The sequence below is a fragment of the Hydra vulgaris genome, chromosome 14 (assembly GCF_038396675.1).
Source record: "Hydra vulgaris chromosome 14, alternate assembly HydraT2T_AEP".
NCBI lineage: Eukaryota > Metazoa > Cnidaria > Hydrozoa > Anthoathecata > Hydridae > Hydra > Hydra vulgaris.
The window spans coordinates 20,061,503-20,085,000 of NC_088933.1; the positions used below are offsets into that span (position 1 = coordinate 20,061,503).

Consider the following 23,498-nt stretch of genomic DNA (forward strand, 5'->3'; position numbering starts at 1 on the left):
AAAAGATCTAGATTATTAATAAACACAAGTATCAATATATTGCTGAGTGCCTGATAACTCCTCTCAGGCACTCAGCATTATACTGATGTATTTCTTTGAGATAAATAGAGTGAGTCAGCGGAATGGACAAGTAGTTGCTTTAACTGTCGAGCAACGCATTTTTGACGCTTTTGGATGACTGCCTATAAATAGGTGCCACTCACTAGAGTTACATGTAATAGCCTCAAAAAGACTAGCCATATTGTTGCAGAAGCACAATCCATCTTTCTGACTGAAGAAGTTGGAAATTAAGCCTTTACCTTAGTAAGACCTATGTCTTTGATTAGATTGATGATGTCTTTCTGGTTAGAGAAGTATGGGCTCAACTGTAACTGAAAAACTGTAATTTGTATCTCCACTATTTATATATTATCTCGACTATTTTCCTTACTGTTGATGGTTTTTCCTCCATTTTACCAACATGTAACATTTAACTAATATGAAAATATGAAAACTATAAAAATTTGAAGGCACATCACCAAATACAGGATATTATATTATAATTTATACATATAATATACTTTTTAACTTACCTTCAAGAACTCTATTCCAATATTCGAAATGCCGTGACAAGAAGTTATCCTAATATCTGACAGGTATGCTAAAGTATGCCTTGTAGACCTCACATATTTTATCACTTGCTTCTACGGAATACTTTTTTTGTTCTTGTCTTTATAAATTGTCTACACACATAGCGAAATGCTTCTTCTGGATGCAAACAACCTCTTAATGCAATTTAAATTAAATTTTTTTAAATACAATTATTTATTTAAATTCCAATTAGAATAAAGAATTGCATTATCATTCACAGAAGTTATTGCAGCAACAGATATTTTTTATTTGTTTTTGACAAAATGGGTTAGGAAAACTCACTTTCATCCAAAGTACAAAAAAAATTGTTATATAGTGTAATCGACCAGGCAGTATTAAAAGTATTTTGTATAACCTTATACAGTAGTATCCTAAAGTTTAGAGACACCTATTGTGCTATAAATTTTGAATGACACATTCAATATTTTTGAAATTTCACTAAATATATTATTTATTTGAAAATAAAAACATTTTTTCAAAGTATTTAACTATGCAATGAAAAAAAAAAAGAAAGGTTTTTCTGCAGTTCAAAAGTTTAACTTGTAGTTTTATTGATTATTATTTTATTGAAAATTAAAATATATGGTTTAAAAAAATTAGATTTTATTCCAAAACTCAATAGAGTCATTAACAGCCTGGTAATGATGCAACATTGAATCTACTAGCTTGAACAATGATTGTATTAGATGTTATAGAACTACTATGACCTATTAATTGAGGATCTAGGTGTTCCCATAAATGCTCAATCGGATTGAACATTTATGGGAAATAGCGTAAATAGCGTAATTTATGGGAAATAGCGTATGGGACTTAGCATAATACTCAATTTTTTTGCGGGCAAAAAAATTCTTAACAGAGACTACAGTATGCTTTAGACCATTGTCTTGTTGAAATATCCATCCTCAGGGCATTTTATCTTTAGCATGAGAAAGCATTTATCATTGATGATCTCCTTATACACATGCTAATCAGTAATTCCTTTAATATGAAGAATAGGCCCAATACAATCACAACTGAAGCAAACCCAAACCATAATATTTCAACCATCATCCTTAACAGTTAGAAGTTGATACTTAAGATTATATCTCTCACCTACAGGATGTTGAGCATACTCAGGCTTGGGAAGCGGGAGCGATCTCTCTCGATTACTGACCACGGAAATATAATTTAGCTGCAAAAAACTGGCCAGATTTTGTAGTCGTTTTGAGAACATTTAAGTTTATGTATGTCTGTAGAACAAAAAATTTTTGTTTTACGAACATACATAGAAACATACATAAACTTGAATGTTCTCAAAACATCTTGGTGCAGAAGAATAAAAAGAATATTCGTGAACACTAAAAACCCGCCAAATCTACAAACAAACTAATTCTATTGGTTCAAAAAGCGAAATTAAGTTCTAGAGTTTTCTGTTGAATTGTTTTAAAAATTGTATTATTCGAAACTTGTCGAGTTTAGATATTTTTAGCATAAATTGTTTTAAGAATATACTATCAAACCAACTATTACTTTGTTACTATGGCTCATTCTGGGAGCCACATCTGCAAAGCCGTAAATCTTTTAAACAAACATTATTTGTTTACAAAAATAAATGTTTTAAATATATATTTTTTAAATTGTCAAAATTTTTGAAAGAATATTATGCATTATTGATTTTTATTAGCATATTCTTATTTTTTATTCAAAAAGTTTGTATTTTTTATGTAAATGTAATTTTGTGTACCTGTTTTTATTCTAATGTAATCTTTTAAAGCAATTTTTACGATTTATTTTGTAAACAAAAAGACTTTCAACAATAGTTGCGTTTTCAATGAAATTGTTAATAATCCTCGAAGTTAATAAAAATAATTATGAAATAAACTTAAAAGAAATTTCTGGTTACCAAACACAAACATGCATGCAAAGTAACTCACGCTATATATATATATATATATATATATATATATATATATATATATATATATATATATATATATATATATATATATATATATATATATATATATGTATATATATATATATGTATATATATATATATATGTATATATATATATATATATTATATATATATATATATATATATATATATATATATATATATATATATATATATATATATATATTTAGAAAGCTATTAGATATGAAGAAAAGTTTTTAAGTTCTTAGATATTGGTTTAGTAGCTCTAAATATTTGCGCTTCAGTTGCCATTCTTACAAACTCATTATACTTCAAGTTGCAAGCGGAACTGCTTCACAATATCAGTGATATTGTGAAGCATAAAGTATTTTTAACCTTTTTAGTTGATTTCTATCTAATTAATTTAATTTCTACAGTAACTCAATGATTTAATTATTTGATTTGTTCATCTTACTAAGAAGAATTGTTTTAAATATGTTAAAATTTTCATGTGAAACATAAAACTGTTATTAAAAAAATTAACTTTTTTATTTATAAAATAATTTATCTTAAATAAAACTAAAGCTAGCGTTAGTTTTATTAGAATCTTGTAAAAGTTAGACTTTTTGGGGCCAGAGGTCTATTTTTATATTGGAGGCTTTTTTATGTGCTAAAGTGTATAAATAAAAAAAAAAAAATCTTATAGACTATTTCAGGGTCTCTAACATTGCGGGGTCCGGGGCTATAGCCCCAGTTAATCCAGCACTGGAAATAAGAAACGAGTATATAAACAAAAATTATATTAAACTCTTTAATAAACAAAAGAACATTTGTTTCCTTATTAAGCAATTGTAAGATGTTGTTTTATATAAAAAATGTCGATTAATTTTATAAAAAAATTATAAAAGAGCGATGTTTTGAAAATATTTAATTTATTTTGGTTTAAGTTTTTTTGCATTAAAAGTTATTTTCTTTATCTAGTTTATTTTTTTTTTTGCAATTGTCTCCAATTAATCTTTTTTATGCTTTTTTTGTTTTTGTTTTTTGAAATGTTCTCAAAGCGACTAAAAAATCTGACCAGTTTTTTGCAATTAAATATTATTCCCGTGGTCAGTTATCGAGAGCGATCGCTTCAGCTTCCCGAACAAGCCTGCATACTTAATTCCATCTGATCCAAATAACATGAAATGAAATAAATTTTGCTCTTTGATTTGGTATCTAATCTAAGTGTTTTTTTGCAAATTTAACTCGAGCTTTACAGAAACAAGTGGTTTCTTCACTGGTCTTCTACATAACAAGGAACACTTACAAAAACAACATTTGGTGGTCGACACCATTTAATTTGTTAAAACGTCAGCATTTCAGCATTTAAGGCCACAGTAGACTTTTGATATTCTTAACAGGAATTTTTTCTCTTTTTCATTAATAATTTTAGGTCGAGCTGTTTGCCTTTTGCACTTGGTTGTTGCTTGAGCTTTATATCATTGAGCAAGTTATCCTATGCAGTCAACATTAAATTAATATGCAATTTGATGATAAGACATTTTGATTTGACTGATTTAAAGATTAATTATTTTACAGGAGAACTAATTTGTTTTTCTTTTCCAATTTTGCATTAAAAAATACTTGCAAACTTAATAAATCCCACAGCAGCTTTAAGTAGGCTGTTCCATAAACAAGGCTGTTTTAATATTAGGAAAAAAATCAGTTAAGAAAAGTAGATGCTCAAGATTGTTTGTATTGGAGAAACAACATTATGAGAAATGCCTCACCTGTACAAGTGTGGAAACAAGATTGTTTAGCTTTTTTTAAATAGATAATAACAATTAAAAAAAAAAAATGGTAAAATAAAATAAAAAATATTCATAAATTTTAAAGCAGAGCATAGCATAGGTTATAAAATATAATTAATACATTACCGCATTGATAAAAAAATAATAAGTTGTTTCTTGTTAGTTGTTTTCATAAAAAAATAACTTACCAAAAGTTTTATTACCAAAAATAATTTAGCATTTATTGGTTGTCATAAAATAAATATCATAAATTTATGATGTATTACCAGTAAAAATTTATTAAAATAACAACAAATCAAATTATTATTTGTATAGGTTGACTCAAAAATATTTGTAAACAATAATGGATTGAATATTGGCATTACCTTTATTCTGAAAAAAATTTGAAGCAAATTCTTTCTCTAAAGTTTTGTTGATTAAGTTAGATAAATCTTCCCAAGAAATCAAAGGGTTTACATGAAGAAGTGATATAAATTCAACACAATAACTAGTTTCTGAAAAAAACCCATCTAAAATGAAATTTAAAATTAATAATAAAGACATATACACACACACACACACACAAACACACATACATGCATAATACATACATACATAAATTTATATAAATATATATATGTATATATATATATAACATATATAACATATATAACATATATATATATATATATATATATATATATATATATATATATATATATATATATATATATATATATATATATATATATATATATATATATATATATATGGGCAATTCCACAAGAGTGGCAGTTGTAACATTTGACACTCTTCAAGCTATGAAAAATCAACTGAATCAATTGAAATAATTTGAAACCTTTTAGAAATGTGAAATACTATCATATAATTTAGTATGCAAAAGTTACAGCATTAGAGTCTTAAACTTTTTTCCAAAATTAACTCTACGTAGCGTGACGGTTGTAACGTTTACTTTTTACCACTTCTGAATAAAACAACTTTGTCAGTCTTAATTCAGCAAACGGCATGGTAGAAAAAAAAATCATTTAGTGTATGTATTTAGCACATATTGATATTATTACGTGCTGAGTTTCATTGTTTTTACTTAAAGTTTTACAAGCATTTTTTTTGTAATGAAGGTCGTAACCGTGACAGTCGTAACAAAAAATCCAATATAAAAAAACAACAAATAAAACGATCCAATCAATGATTTAAGAAAACCATGTAAATTAAGTTAAAAAAATGCACTATAAGGTTTTTAAAAATTCTCAATTATGGTTTTATGATACAATTTTTAACACTACCCAGCAGGACTGTAAATAAACATCAAAACACATTTTTACAATCCTTACACCTTAAAAACCATGTTATGATATGATAAAATGATTTTTTTAAATAACTTTTTTGCTTAAAAGTACTTGAATATGTTTTTTCATAACTTTTTTGCTTTTTTTTTCCCCTTTTTTTCATGGAATTGCCCATATATATATATATATATATATATATATATATATATATATATATATATATATATATATATATATATATATATATATATATATATATATATGAGTACAGAAAGTAAAAAAAGACTACAATTAGGTCACTTTAAATTACTTTAAAAAAATTTAATTTAGCACATATTAAAAAAAATAAAAAATTACTTGACTATTATGTAATATTATGTTGTAAAAAGCAAAATCAAACAGTTTTTTCAAGCAGTGATAACTGTTTTGTATTGTTCTGTTTTATGTTATATTATAAGTTAATATTATAAGTTAAATAATTGGTATGTTAAAAAGCAAGCGAAATGTATGCATGAACTGCAAAAGAATTTAACATGTTATTTTGGGTTTTTTAGTATTTAATACAACAACTTATTCAGTACAACTGAATGATGTTCACTCAAGAGTAAAGAAATAAATCGAAACAAAAACATAAAACAACAAAACAAAAAAAACACATACAAATGGTTTTGAAAAAAAAAAAAAAAAAAAAAGGTTTAATTACATAAGTCTATTAAAATGCATAGTCACTCTCCAACATGCTATTATAGTGCAGTAGTCAAAAATTTAATATTTGATAACATTTTTATTCACAAAACAAAACAAAAAAAATTGAATGAACTTTTATAATATATAGAAGTACGATTTATCATTGTATTTTGTTAAAACAATTGGTTATAATACAGCATCTTTATAATATTATTTATTTATTTAATTACTAAATTATTAAATAAATATAACAAATAATATCATAAAAATTAATTCAAAAAAAAAAGAGGATTTGGCAACGCCAACCTAAAAGTGTTTGAGTTTGGCAAAAAATTGCAACCTCAAACACTTATATACATACATACATACATACATACATACATACATACATACATACATATATATATATATATATATATATATATAATATATATATATATATATATATATATATATATATATATATATATACATATATACATACATACATACATACATACATACATACATACATACATACATACATATATATATATATATATATATATATATATATATATATATATATATAGATGGTAAAATTATTGGAACCATCAAATCTCTGCAAGATGCCAACCTTCTTCAAGCTGACATAGATAAAATAGGTAACTGGTGGCACAAGTGGTTAATGCCTTTTAACATCAATAAATGCAGAGTTATGCATGTTGGACGATCTAACAAGTCAACATACTCCTACACAATGGCGCAGGTGGATAAAACTCGTTGTACACTGGAAGAAACAATAGTTGAACGAGACCTTGGGATTATCGTTTCCAATGATTTCCAAGGTCAAAACTCAAGTTGAAACAGCTGTCTCAATTGCAAATCAAATGTTCAATCGTCTCCGAAAAGCTTTTTGTAACCACAGACTAGTTTTATGGAAAACACTGTACATTGCATAGCTTCGTCCACATCTAGATTTTGCAGTACAGGTCTGGTCTCCTCACCTAAAAAAAGATATTGTGATGATGGAGAAAGTGCAAAGACGTGTAACAAAAATAATATCTGAGGTAAAACATTTACCATGTGAGGAAAGATTACAAAAGCTGAAACTAACATCGCTTGAGGATCGCAGGAAACGAGGCAACTTAATCCAGCAGTTTAAACTTACTTAACAGATTGACAAAGTTAACTTTCATTTCCCTCAAATTCTACTAAATTCAAAAACAAATTGCAATCTTTGTGGACACAATCAGCGATTAATGCCTCAACTAGTCAAAGGTTGCATTGAACGAGAAAACTTTTTTACTAATAGAGTAACAAAACACTGGAACGCTCTTTTACAGCAAGCAGTTGATTCACCATCTGTACATTTTATTTAAAGAATTTTTCTTGTAACTTTCTTGACCAGCTGCTTTCTGCAGCTTAACTGGATCAACATAGAGGAGCCTGATGTAGCTCCTCTTCATTGGTTTAAATTACATTTACACTACAAGATGTACACAGAACTGTTTTTGTATTCTTCAATATAAACATGATAGGACATGGGTTATTTTAATGCACACTTGTATTTATATGGAATTATACTAATTTTGAAATAAATATATATATATATATATATATATATATATATATATATATATATATATATATATATATATATATATATATATATATATTATATATATGTATATTAGGGTGATTCATATTTGACGATTTTTTGAATATCAAGTTGGTCCTACCTGGAATGGCTGACCACCAATATAAAAATAATTTTAAGCCTAAAAATTTTAATGTCACGTGACTTTAGAGGTCCCCACCAGTCAAAGTCACCTTTAAAATCAACACGGAAAGCCAACTTTTTTTCTATATGGTGGTATTTATTTCACATGATGTGGAGAAAGTGCCAAAAAAACCGGTTTTTTTTTACAAAAAATGACGCATTACTATGTATAACTGAGGCTGGTTTATTCTTCGTATTTGGGCCAAATTTTGAAAATTTTGATTCCTGAATATTTTGGAATATATATTCGTTTCCGCGGTTTTATAAATTAACATAATGTCGTATTTGCGGAAGACATATTGTTGTAATTTTACAATCTGTGTGTGTATGTGGTGTATCCATAACAATCTATAAAAGGTATACTATCTGCAGTTATGTACACAATTATTATTGTAAAATACACGTGACTTAAACAAAGAATGAATATCAATTGTTTTCTTTAATCAAATTACTGTTTAGAAACCAAGATGCCAAGATCGACAAGACTTAAAATAAGGGCATATCTTTTTGAAGAAGAGGATCTTAAAGAAAATCTTCCAGAAATAATGTTTTCAATAAATACAGACAATATTCTCTACTTTCAGTTTAGACGATCTGGAGACAAAATAACTCCAACAAAAAAGCTGATTGCTTGTACCATTGGTCGTCAAATAGCAAAGTGTTCTGGTCTTGGTAGTTGTCCTGAAAACTGCATTATGTTCGCAGTTAAGAAACCATGGATAGACAGAGGATACAAGGATGGGATACTCACTGACCCATTTATAAGGTAGGCCAAACAAAATTTAATTCATAATAAAGGGACAGGTTACCATAAACACACCACAAAATTTGGATAATACAATAATTTCTAAACCTGTTATATATATTATTAAAAGAAGCATATCACTGATCTGATCGAGAGCTGGGAGAATTTAGAGAAAAGTAAGTGAAAGAACTCAAAAGAAGCAGGAAAAGCTAGACAAGATTTCAAAAAAAAAAGGAAAGGTTTTCTGGATTGCTAAACCAAATATCGAAGATATTTTAAAGAAGACTTGTCTTAATAAGGAATCCTATTGTACCAATATGAAATTTTTGAGAGATCAAAAGACCAGTCGTAAAATGACTCTGGGTAAAAAAGACAAACTTTATAACCGGAGAATTAAGAAGAGAGAACAGAGAAGATTGAAACATCCACAGTTAGTACACAGTGTTGAACAGTTTTCTCAGAGAGATGATTTTACTACAGAGCTTCAGTTTTCCTCAGAAACCAGTGATATAAATACCAGCATAGACTCAGATTGTTTGTTTGATTTCGATCAGCCAGGTCCAAGTAATGACACGCCACAGTTAGCCAAGGATTTTGTAAAAGATATTGCCATGACTTCAGTTTCCAAAAATATTTCCTCCAGAGATTTGCTGCATGTGTGTACAGATTTGGTTGTTAGTTCAGGTGGAAATATTGAAGACTTTTTACTGTCTTAATCTACTATTTGGCAGGCACAAAATAAAACCATCCAGAAAAACGCTGCAAAGCTCAAAATAGGGGTTAAAAAAGTTGCTGAGAAAGATTTCTTTTTCCTTAAAATAGCTCACTTTGATGGAAAAATTATGGAAGATATTACTAATGGGAAAAAAGAAAAAAGAGACAGGTTTGCTGTTTCAGCTAATATTCATGGAGACATTAAATTTCTTGGATTTCCAGCAATGGAGCATGGGGCTGGAGCTGGTCAGTATGAAGCTTTGTATAATGTACTGGAAGACTATGGAATACGTGACGATGTGAAGGGACTATGTTTTGACACAACTGCCTCAAATACTGGAAGACATTCAAGAACCAATATTAGGTTCAGTCAAAGATAGGAATCTATTTTATTAGAGCTTGCCTGCAGGAGGCATATATATGAACTTCATCTCAAACATTTCTGGGAGCAAATTACATCAGGCAAAACAGCAGCTCCAGAAAATTTAATGTTCAAACAGTTTCAGACAAACTGGAATTACATCAAGGAAACTGTTGATTCTTCCAATTTAATAAGGTTTGATACCAATTCCATCAGCAATACTTTCTTGGCAACCCAGATTGAGGAAACTATCCAGTTTTGCAAAGATGAATTAAACACTGACATATTTCCAAGAGGAGATTATAGGGAGTTATTGGAACTTACCCTGATGTATCTGTATCCTAAAATATTATTCAATGTTTGATCTCCAGGCTGTGTTTCTCATGCTAGGTTCATGTCAAAAGCCATTTACTACTGAAAATTCAGATATTGAGTACACATCTGCCCTATGATTTGACTACTGTCCAAAATAAAGAGTTGAAGACAATGGCAGAATTTATCTCGATTTTCTGTTCTGTCTGGTTTCTGAGAACCTCACTGCCCTCAGCGGTACCATTTCAGGATGTAAAAGCCTATTGGCAAATGGTGCAGTACAAAGAATATGTAGAGAAACGCGACTCTGATTCCAAGAGAGTCCTAAATGGAATTGAAAGTACAATAATGTTAATGAAGAGACACACCTAGTACTTAGATGAAACTTTGGTTCAATTTGCTCTCCTAGAACCTACCCTTCCTGGAAGGGTAGGGCCTAGTGGAGAAAGAAAACATTGCAAAAACATTACTCTCAAACCAGTTGCTGATCATTTTCAGCATTCAGAGAAGTCAAACTTGATAAACGAGTTAAAATTTAAACAAGAAGTGCCACCAGGACTTGCTCCATTAATGCGAGAGAACTCTTGGTTCATCTTCAGTTTATTAAACCTGACAAAAATGGAGGACACACTTTGGTTAAACTGTCCTGCTCCTATGTGGTGCTATGTTAACCAGTTTAAAACATTCTCCAATTTTGTAAGTAAACTTGAAGCAGTGAACGATTGTTCTGAAAGGGCTTTAAAACTTGTATTAGAGTTTGTGAACAATGTTCACAATGAGGATGATCGTCAAGAACTTATACTAGCTGTGCAGCAAAGACAAGATCACCTCCGTGGGTCAGAAACCAAGGAACAGTTGCAGCTAACGTATGAAGCAATAGGAAAGCAGAGAAAAAAATAACATGATTTATATACTATATTTATGCATTGCAATATATTATATTATATTTACATACCGTGATTATAATATTTATATAGCCAAATGATGTTTTTTTTTGCTAAAGAAAATAAAGTAATTTTAAATAATATGTTTTATAATAAAATTTAAATAACTTTGCCCTCCCCCCCCCCACCCCTTTCCAACGAAAAAGGGATAGAGGGGTTATAAATCTCCAATAGCAGGGTGAGGGGGGTGGGTAGCTATTGACATGCCCTTTCTATATAAACATTATTAATGTTTAGTTCTAATATTAATTTTCAAAATTTGGCCTAAACATGAAGAATAAACCAGCGTCAGTATTACATAGTAATGCGTCATTTTACATTAAAAAAAACGGTTTTTTCGGCACTTTCTCCACATCATGTGGAATAAATACCACTGTATTTTTTTTGGTCCTACCCTATTATAAATAAGTAGTCCAAAATATACCATATAGAAAAAAAGTTGGCTTTCCGTGTTGATTTTAAAGGTCCCCGCCAGACCCCTGAAGTTTGCTATGTTTTTATACACAAATTTGACTGGCGGGGACCACTAAAGTCACGTGACATTAAAATTTTTGGGCTTAAAATTATTTTTATATTGGTGGTCAACCATTCCAGGTAGGACCAACTTGATATTCAAAAACTTGTCAAATATGAATCACCCTAATGTGTGTGTGTGTGTATATATATATATATATATATATATATATATATATATATATATATATATATATATACACACACATATATATACATACATACATATGCTTTTATCCAGTAAAAAGAAATCAGGTAAATATATATATATATATATATATATATATATATATATATATATATACATATATATATATATATATATATATATATATATACACCCACAAATATATATACATACACACATATGCTTTTATCCAGTAAAAAGAAATCAGGTAAAAAAAAAATAAAAACTTGGTTGAACCTCCATCCATAATCAGATTCAACCAATAGCTTAAAATTTGTGTTTTCTAAAAAAGAGCGCACAAAAATTTTATAAACTTAAGTAAATATTTAAAAATGCAAAGCAAAAATAAAATAAATAAAATATAAAAACCTACCAAAACATATCTAACACAATTGCCTAACTAACAAAATATTCTGAAACTTTAAGAATCTTGTAAAAAAAAAAAAAAAAAAAAAATCCAATTAAAATTAATTTTCAAAAAACTCAACATAAAATTTTGTAAATTTTTTACTTCATTAAATAAGTTATCATCTAAAAATTATAATGCATTAATAAAATCAAGCGTTAATACACAATAATTATTTTATGAAAATATATACTCTATAAATATACAAGATTTTTAATATAATTTACAGAAATTTAAAGAACTAATTCTCTCATTTATTATTATCTCCCAAAAGAAAAATGTCTTTTAAAAATCTCATTTTTACCATTATGAAAATAAGATTAAAAAAAAAATAAAAAAATGTAAAAAAGCTTTAAAAAGATTTTTTAATTTTTTTAATTTTTTTTAATTTATTAAAAAGTACATAATGTACTTCAACAAACATATATTTTTTATTTTATTTGTCTACCCTAAATATAATCTAAAGATTTCCGAAAGATGACTTGACAGATAAGATAGAAAGTATTGGATAAATATTAAAAAATAAAGTATTGGATTGATAGATAGTTTGACAATAAATAGTAAAACATTAAAAAGATAGATAAACTAACATTAGACAAGTAGACATTTGTTAGAGGAATGTTAATCAATAATATTTTACAAATTATTATCTTTATTTAGAAACTAGTAAATAAGTTTACAATTTTAAAATTTTATAATTAATTTAATGCCCAGTTTTTTTATTTTTCGTGGTTAATAGATGCAGATAACTTGTTATTAGCGTTAAACAATTGACTTTTAAATGCGATGGTTGCGTATCCGCTATTTAAATTAAAACTTTGTGGATGAGTGCACAATGCCTAAAATAAAGGAAAGTTATTTTCTTCAAAAACGTGCAAAAAAATCATTTAAAATTAAAAATAATTGAGATATATAACCATAGCAACTGGCATACATTAAAAATAAATTGCATATTTTATGTGTGAGCATTATCTTGTATTAAACAGTAGTTTAAGTTTGAAAGTTAAAAACTTTTTATTTATGTTTTTATCTCTTATCTGCTGGCAATATTTTAATTAAAAATTATTTTAATAGATTAATAAAAACTCTTCTTAAAATTTGAAGAAAATTAATCAAGGTTTGAACTAAAAGTTTACTGGTTTATTAAATTAACAGCAAACTAACAAATTACCAGCAATTTAGAAAATTAAGAAAGTTTTAAACTCTGATATTTTAAATTTAATTCAAACAAAATAAAATTTCTAAGCGCAGATGAAAAATGAAAAACAAAATTGTCAACAAAATATTTATTTTTAAACACTTTGTTTGTAATGTAAGTTATCAAAACATTGTATATGCAATGTGTATTACATGTATATATTTTATATGTATTGTGAAACTATTTTACATTTATATACTATATTATTATAAAAGTAAGAAAACTTTGAAATGATTAAAATCAATAAAAAATGTTTATGTGGCCCAAATTGAAAATTTAAATTTATCAATTTTTATGATCACCCATACTTTTTAAAACAGAGATTCTAACAATAGCGCAAAGATTGGATACTGGTAACAGTAACACAAAGATGTTATTCTCCAGTATGTTAACAATAATAAGTACTAACAGTTCTTCAGAGATAAGGTCTATTTTATAATTTTAAATTTTTTATTTTATAATTTACTAATATATCTTAAAAAAGTACTGATTTAAAAAAAATTAATTTGAGACTGAACATTTTGTGAAATTAAAATTAGACCCATTGATCATTGTAACAAAAAGTAAGAGAAATTTTATATATGAGTTATATTGCAAAAGAAAAAATCAAATATTTTATACATCATTTTCAAATCTTTTTTACATCATTTTTAAAACATGAACAAATTTCTTTTTTTTTTCGATTTTCAAATGTGCATCATAAGTATGTTATAAATAAAAACACTTAACAATAATCAAAGCTTTTCTTAAAGAAAAAAAATTGCACTCAAAAACATTTTTTTTTCAATATATAAATTAACAGATCAGATATGCAAGAAGGGCAAAACCATTAAATTCACTTAATTTTCTCACAAGTGAAGAAGATTAAAATGAGAAGTGAAAAATTTCATTTTTTAAAAAGTGAAGTGAATTTTCTTCAATCGTCTCTTAACTTACAATACCAATTATATTTGTAAATATATATATATATATATATATATATATATATATATATATATATATATATATATATATATATATATATATATATATATATATATATACATATAACTATTAAAAAGGTGTTTTTCCCATATTTTGAGCTATATAATAAAAAATCTAATAAAACCTGTCATTAACTTAATTTAATTCATTTTATTAGTGTTATTTTTTCATAAAATATTACAAAAAATGTTTAAAAAAGATTTGAACTTATTAATCTGTAAATTAACAAAAAACATTAACAAAAAAAGTTAAACATCACATTTCAACGTTAATTAAATTAGTTTTATTTAAAGTAACTATTTTTGTTACATGCTGGTTTAATTTAATGAGCAATTGATTTCTATTTTGGTACTATTCCAGAATTTTGAAAGTAAAAAATTGATTCGGTGCAATTCCAATGATTTAAAAATGTATTGATAGAATAATATGAACTTCCAAAAGTAAAAAATTTTTTGGTGCAAATTGTTATTAAATCGTTTGTTTAATTTGTTCAAACACTCTCTCTGTAAGTTACTTTAAACACTTATAAATTTGATTGAAACATTGCAAAAAATAATACACCCTATGTTCCGATTTGCATTTAATGTAAAGAACTATTGAAAATAAATTATGTTTTTATATAAAATATAAAAAACACATTTTTTATATAAAATATAGATGGTTTTCTATAATGTTATAAACAATTTATTCTGATAATATTACATAATACCATCACACATTAATTTCTAAATTTCTAAATTTTCTTTTCTTATGAAATATTATGTTTCAAAATACTGTTCCGATTTGGTAAAAATAAATTATAAACTTAAAAGTTTAATACCATTTCATCGTTTTTAGTGGAAAAAAGAAAATAGTAACAGCTTTTTAAAAGTTCTTAACCAGTAATAAATTATTTAATAGTGGTTAAAACCATTTAGTTAAATACTATATGCTCAATAGATGACTTTATTGTTTTTAGTTCTGTAACAAATAAAGTCAGAGGTTTAATTTGTGACGTTTTTATTGAATTTTTTTTCTGCAATAACAATATATTTTAAATTTAGAAACAGCTTACATAGTTCATGTTCCTTTAAAAATTTGCAACTAAGTTTTCACTTAAATGAATAAAAGAGATACATGTGAACTTACAAACAAGCAACGTAGAGTGATTTACAATGAGTTGTTATCCCAAAGCATTAATCGAAAACGTGATTAAAGTATAGATAACTAAATACTTAATTAAAGCATTAATCGAAAATTTAAATAAAGGCTTAATTAAAAATACTGTGAAAAATTAGCCTTTGCACTAAAACAACCAGTAACCTTTGGCATCGTGGACAAGAAAGTATGCCATCAAACGTGTGCTCCAAAAAGAAAGGGAAGATGTGGACAAAAAAAGAAAAATCATCAACTGAAAGGAAGAATCAGTAAAATCCCTTTAAATAAGCTGAAAACCATTTGATCATTGGCAGGATCTTTAAATATTCTAATAACAACCGTTTATCGTTGATAAAAGGTTGGTGATCTGACTGTTTGTTGGTTAAGACTGGTGATCTGAGAGTGTGCATATCAGCTGTGAAACCATTTTTAACAGATCAAAATATAAAGAACTGTATCAAATTTATTCTTTCTTGCTTACAATTTTTAGGAAATGGTACAATTCAGTTTGCAAATATGTTCAACACGATTCATGTAGATGAAAATGCAGATGGAGATTGATGAACCTGAACCCCATCGACATGTAAATAGAAAGAACTTTATCATAAAAATTATGTTCTGGCGCTGTTGCAAGATCCAAGATTTGACTAAAATACATATGTTAGTCAAATCTTGAATCTTGCAACATGGAGGAAATTGCTACAAACAACCTCATATTGGAAAGAATCGATTATTCAAACAAGGAAACTTGCCAATTCCTCTTTTTGTTGAACAAAGTGTTGTTAGAAAACCCCTTACATTTTTACAGCAATAAATAATCTGGATTTTTGATTTAGTTTATTATAGTTTCATAAATAAGCATGAGTAGATTAATGAAAATACAAAAAAAAGATAGAAGGATAGCCTAGCTTTGGGTTATTGTGGTAAATAGTTATGCAATTGTGTATATGTGCACATAAACATAGGCCAAGGCATGTTTTTTTTTTAAAGAGGAGGAGGGGGTTGCAGCGAAGCACCAAAAAAACCTAAATTAATAAATAATGTACTACAAAAAACATACTTAGCTAAAAATAGAAAAAACATTTTAAAAAATATCAGGGAGGGGGAGCATGGCCCCCTTGACCCCCCGTCACTATTATACAACTTTTCAAATAACTTTTTATTTTCTCAAAAAATTCATTTTATTAAAAATATTTTATTTTTCTCTTATCAAAATTTCTTAACAAAAAAAAACATGAAATTGGAACAGTATTTTGGAACGGAGGGAGTAACAAAATACTATTATTAACTTTTTAACAAAAACCTTTTTTCATTAAAAACAAAAATTTATAAAACAACAAATCTAAAAAAAGTGTAAAAAAAAAAAAAGTAATTATAAAATGATACATCTTATTTGTATACTAAATACTCTACATACAAACAACATACAAATATTTATTTGCATGTTGAGTGTGATATTCAGCAAATAAGGAATTCAAATAAATATATATATTTTTTTTAAATATGGGTTAACATGCTTTTTATAATGAAACTTATCATAAACCATTTTATGAACAAATTATACATTTTATATACAATGTATACAAATTGTCGTTGGTTTATTTTTTTATTAAAAGTTAAACTAAACTACCAAGTATATTCATTTGTTGCTATGGAATCCTAGGTTAATTTTTTTTAAGTTATTAAATTAGAAACTACTCATCAAAAAAATAAAAAATATAATAAAATTGACATATTTTATCTCTGCATCTGGTTTTTAGTTTTCTTTCATTAAAAATATTTTTGGTCTGGTTAATGAATCGGACATTTCTTTAGTAGGTAATCTATTTAGTAGTAATGTATTAACCTCAATTTCTTATTATCTTTTATATAATTTTTAATTTAATAAACTTAAATCCCAAATTAAATAATTTATATTATCTAAAACTAACATGCTTTTGTGCAAATTAGTAACCAGCATGCTCTTGTGCAAAATAATACTATAAGAACATTAATGTTATAAAAAACTGCTTGTGTCAGGTCAATCTATCTTGATGCCCTCAGTAGTAATGTAAATTTATCAGCAACTTAAAATATTATTTACAGATTACTTTTTTTTAAGAGTAGGTAACTTTAAATATTTTTTAGGAAATCTTATATTGATTAAAAATACCACCAATCATTCTTAAGATACAATTTCAAAATTAAATTTATTGATTATTTTTAGCATAAAAATTAACAGTAAAATTGGTAACAGTTTTTAGTCAATTAATTTCTAGACAATTAAATTTAAACCCTCATAAAAAAATTAAAAAAAACATTTAAAAGGTTTTTTAGTAAAAAAAAAAACACTTAAAAATTACTTCAAATAATTCTTTACATTAAGTTATATTTTACCTGAAGATGCTCCAGGACGAGAGGGCACCATGGTTAAAGACGTGACAGCTGATTTTTTTGGCTGAAGTTGCATAGGTACTTTAACAATAGGTGTTTTTTCATTTAAAGATGAAACTCGGCGAGGGGGAGCAGGAGGTAATATTCTGTTATTTTTATCATCGCATAAATTTACAAAATGTAATAAATGAGATTCATTTATTTCTTCATATGAATTATGCTTTTCTTTAAAACTATTTTGTTGATCATAAGATTGATTGGGTATACTTTCATAAGAATTCCGTTTCATTGTATCTTGTGAGTTATGTGTGACATTTAAGGATCCCATATCCTCAAATGATCGTCTTTTCATTTTATTGTCAATATTATTAGTAAAAATTTCCCTTCTTAAAAATTGAGGAGAATTGCTAATAGTGTCAGATTTTTTAACTGCAGCTAATTTCCCCTGCTGTAAGATCATTGCAGAAGGAAAAATTTTATTTTCATCAGAGTTAGTATGCTCTGAACTATTGCTAAGTTGAATTGTTGATGTTTTTGCTTGTCGAAATGGTATTTCGATTTGATCTTGTACTAGTAATATATCTTCATCACTGCATTCATCACTCCATTCAGGGGGTAAGCGTTTACGCAGTTGATTTAATTGGAATTGTAGCTTACTATTTTTTGCTCTTTCTTCATTCAATTGACGAAACGTTTCTTTTGATGACTTTTCTGATACAACTAATTTCATTTCTAAATCAAGTCTTTTTTGCTCAAGAACATGGAGATCATTAACCTGGTCTTCATATGACTTTAGTTTTTCTTTAAACCGCTGTGCTTCTTTTACCATAAGTTCACTTAATAATTTATTTTTTAGTTTTTCTTTTTCTATTTCTTTTAGACATTGTTCATACTTAAGAGATTGTTGCATTAGCTGTTGAGCAAATGCTTTACAATCATTTACAAGATTATTAAACGTGTTGCAATGTTCTTGTCTTTCATTTTCAAGAATTTTAATAATGGTGTTGTTTTCATTTTCTAGCTTAATATACTTGAGTTGCTCAACCTCTATCTAAAGAATGAAAAACTTAGATTATAGATTATAAATTTAGATAATATGGTTTATAAATTTAGATTTTTAAAGTTATTATTTCTAAAAAAATTTTTATAATATTTCAAGATATTATTTTAAAGTTAAAAAGAATTTGAAGTGCTTGAGCACAAACTTTTCTGTATTTAAATACATATTAAACAAATACAGAAATATACTGTATAACTGAAACATAAACTGTGCAATAAAATATGCAATCATTTACTATATACACTATCAAAGAATTTTTTATGAATAAAAATTTATTTATTTATATTATTTATATTATACATAACAGTATTTTTTTATTATTACTAATTTCTATTTTTTTTTAATGTAAATTTAATATAAATTTAGACTGAAACTGAAAACTATTTAAACAGGTTTTTGTTTTTTAATTTTTGTCCAACTTTACAGATGTTGAAGAAAGAGTTCTCAGTTTAATTTTACAATATGCTTTTGTTTATATAAGAAAAATTGGACTCAACCTAAAAAAATTAAATTTTGCTGTTTAGAAAAAAAAAAATTTACCAATTTGTTTAGCGTGTATTCAAACACAGATAAGTTTGTGTTTAAACACAAGCACATTAAATTTAAAATAATATCTTTAAGAAAACTAAAAATATTAACTTTGAAATATTGCAATATTTTTTGAAAATATTTAAAATGACAAAAAATCTTAAGAAAATTGTTAGCAGTCCCAAACACATGTAAAGCAAGTTGATATTTTTTTAAACTACCCTGTGTTAATATTAGTCACAAACTTTTTTCCAAATGAATTTTGCTTTGAATTTTAGTTTTTATAATTTAAATTTAATAATAACAACAATGTGGTCAATTATGCTTATTAATAATAAGTTTATTATTTAACATTTTAAAAAGCAAAAGTACTTTTATTCATTTTTAACTTGGCACATGTTTTACTTCAATGTTTTTATTGCTTTATAAAAACACTTTATTTACTTTTTAAAATACTAATAATATAAATGAATATAAATAAAAATAACTTTATAGCAGGGATGCGGAGTCCCAAAAGGACTCCGGCTTTATATCTCTACTTTTTCCAAGTCTGTAGTGTCCAGAAGCTCTAAACATGTTTGTTGACTTATTATCTGCTATAATAAAAAAATTCATGAGATTTAATGACTTGAAACTTATTGTTTTTAAGCCCGGAGTCCTGGAGTCCCGGAGTCCTTGCCGCCATTATACCTAAGGACTCCGGGTTTAAAAAAACAATTGTTCCAATAACCTAAAAGTCTTAATTTTTTTTTATTAGTAGTACATAAACTTATTTATATTTTCAGAGCTCCTGGATACCAAAAACTAGAATAAAGTAATCTTTTTGTGACTTTCAAATCCGGAGTCCTTTTTGGGACTCCACATCCCTGCTTTATAGTGCATCAAATGTATGTATGTATGTATGTATGTATATATGTATGTATGTATGTATGTATGTATGTATGTATGTATGTATGTATGTATGTATGTATGTATGTATGTATGTATGTATGTATGTATGTATGTATCTATATACATACATAAAAAATGCTTAACGCAATTTGGCGTCATAAAATTCTCTTTATTTTTTAAGTTTTTAAATTTAATTTACTTTATAAATTATTGCAATAATATTAATTACCGCAAAACAAGTTAAATATTATTTAACTTCTTTTTTATCATTACTATAAGGGAATGTTTATTTTTTTTTAATATTAAACAATTAAATTTAATATCACATTTTTAAATACGTTTGATATTAACAAATTTCTTGCTCGACCTTTGCATAAGGAATTAAAATATATAAAATTTTTGAATGATTATTTCTTAAATTTTTAATTGCAGCTTTGCAACTACAAATGATTTTTTATTTTAAAAAAATTAGCAAGTAACAAATAAAAAAATTATGTTAATTTATTTACTTTATTAAAAGTTTATTATTCTATTAACGATTTTGTTGAGAAAGCAAAGATTATTTTTCCAAACATCAATTATTAAAATTCTATCGCTGTATATATCATTTATTACAAAATAATCGCTGCGATTTAACTTGATAAAATTTAAGTATTGAACAATATTTAGTAACATTTTAAAATAAATTTGACAGTTAAGTTAAACCCAAGTATTGACTTTAATTTTAAAAACTTAAATATATTTTTAAATCAAAATTAAATTATATATTTTTTAAATCTAAAATAAATGTTGTTATTTTAAATCTAAAATAATTGTTATTAAATTAGTTTTAAATTAAATCATATATTTTCTATCAGATTTAAATTATATTATTATAACCTTTGCTTCAAGCTTAAAGTATTAGCATTTTCCAAGCGAAAAAATCAATCATTACACAATTTATTTATAACATTACGATTGTTTTAAGTTAGCACATTTAAAAAATGCTCTGAATAAGCAAATGTAAACTTGAACTAAAATTAAAAACAAATTATAAACTGGAAAGAGAAATAAAAACTAAAAAAACAAAACAAACCAAACTAAAAAAATGAAAATCTTAACGAATCATAAAATGAGTAAAATAAACAAACCAGAAAAAAAAACATAAAATTAATATGTTTTTATTTTAATTTAAAAGTGTTTCACTACAAAGAATTTAAAAAAAATCGATGTTTCAAAGTAATTTAATCCAAGCCTAATTACTTTGAAACTTAATTATTTAAAAATTTAAAACTTTGATACTTTCTAAGGTCTACAAAGCATATAAAACATTAGAAAAAATATCTGTTAGTAGGATTTGAACCCTCACCCAATGCCTGTGAAACAGTCATGCCTCATAAATGATACAATTAATCAACCTAAGTGCTACATCAATGCGGCAATACAGGAAAAATTATTAGCTTTAAATTGTTAACTGAGATGCTTTTTAATTAAATTAAGTTTGAACTATTAATTGAGATACTTCTAAATTAAAAAATATATTAGTTTTATGCTTTTGTTTTCTCTGGTTTATTCTTTATTCATTTTATCATTTGCTAAGTTTATTTCTCTTTTCAGTTTTTAATTTGTTTATTTTTAATTTTTTCTTTAAATTAGTATTGTTTTTTCAGTGCATCTTTTAAAATATGCAAATTATTGATATATGCCTAAAGCCGTGGTCAAGTTGTCAAAAAAAAATTTAATGAGTGATCATTTTATATTTTATATGACCACATATATGTATATATATGTGCATATATATACATATATGTATGTATATATGTGTGTGTATAATATTTACTTCGAAAAAAAAAAGTTATTTATGGTTTTATTACGTTTTTTAACAAAAAATGAAAAAAATGCATTTTTTATGATAATTTTGTTTAAAATTTTTTTAAAAAGTTAAAAGTTTTCAAAATGAATATTATTTTTGAAATTTTTATATAATTTTTCTTCATTTGAGTACCAGGTTGACATATTTTTGAAAAACTTTTTTTATGAAAATGTTAGGGACCCATTAAATATTAGAGGATCTTGGGGGACCCCTTAAAATATTTTTTATTCAAAAAAATTTTCAACCTAGCGTTTTTGTATGAGATAGAACACATTTAGGGGGTGAGAGCAGATTATTTTCAAAAATGTTGTTTTTTGGGACACCCTAATATATATATATATATATATATATATATATATATATATATATATATATATATATATATATATATATATATATATATATATATATATATGTATATATATATATACACACACAACCCTCGGAATTAGGAAAATTGAGGTCGGCAATAATTTGCCAACCTCAATCTTTTAGAGGTCGGCAAAAATTATTTGATACAAAGGTCTAACCGTAAAACATAGAAACGAGGTCGGCAATTTTTTGCCGACCTCAAACACTTTCAGGTCGGCAGTTAGGTCGGCATTGCCGAATGCCGACCCTAATTCCGAGGGTTGCACACATATATGTATATATATATGTGTGTGTATACATATATATACATACATATAAATATATATATATATACAAACATATATATGTGTGTATATACATATATATATACGCACACACATATATATATATATATATATATATATATATATATATATATATATATATATATATATATATATATATATATATATATATATATACATACAGAGTTTGGAGACTAAAAAAAGAATCAAGAACAACTGAAAAAAGCCACATTAAAAACAAGTTTATAAAAATGTATGTGAAATAAATTATAACACATGTGAAATAAATTATCATTTCTGTAGATTGTGTTTATTGACCTAAAAAATTTTTTATTTAAATAAAAATTAAAAAAAACTTGTATGGCTTGTAGTAAATGGTTAGTTGTAGACAAACCTTCCCAGGAAATGTGTGGTTATTGTCTTGTATGTCCACGCGAGAGTATTTTATTTTAGACAACTTGGTCACTGCCATCTGCAAGTTTTTTTTATATTAGGTTGCGCAAAAAACTAAGTTTTAAAACAAAGAAAGCAGAGCTAACAAAATAGGAAATTAAAATATTTATTCTATCTAAATAAGTAGCA

At 25.8% G+C, this 23,498-nt stretch overlaps 1 protein-coding gene across 3 annotated transcripts in view; it reads right to left on the reverse strand.

Annotated features, from left to right (window-relative positions):
* Positions 1 to 23,498, reverse strand: part of LOC100200864 (uncharacterized) — a 78,301-nt gene that overhangs the window by 30,705 nt on the left and 24,098 nt on the right. For all 3 annotated transcript variants that reach the window (XM_065818188.1, XM_065818186.1, XM_065818187.1), the window contains exons 5-7: positions 17,933 to 18,980; positions 12,058 to 12,114; positions 4,686 to 4,829 (exon numbers count right to left, since the gene is read on the reverse strand). In XM_065818188.1, coding sequence (XP_065674260.1) covers positions 4,686 to 4,829; positions 12,058 to 12,114; positions 17,933 to 18,980 — 1,249 coding nt within the window. The remainder of the gene's footprint in view (positions 1 to 4,685; positions 4,830 to 12,057; positions 12,115 to 17,932; positions 18,981 to 23,498) is intronic.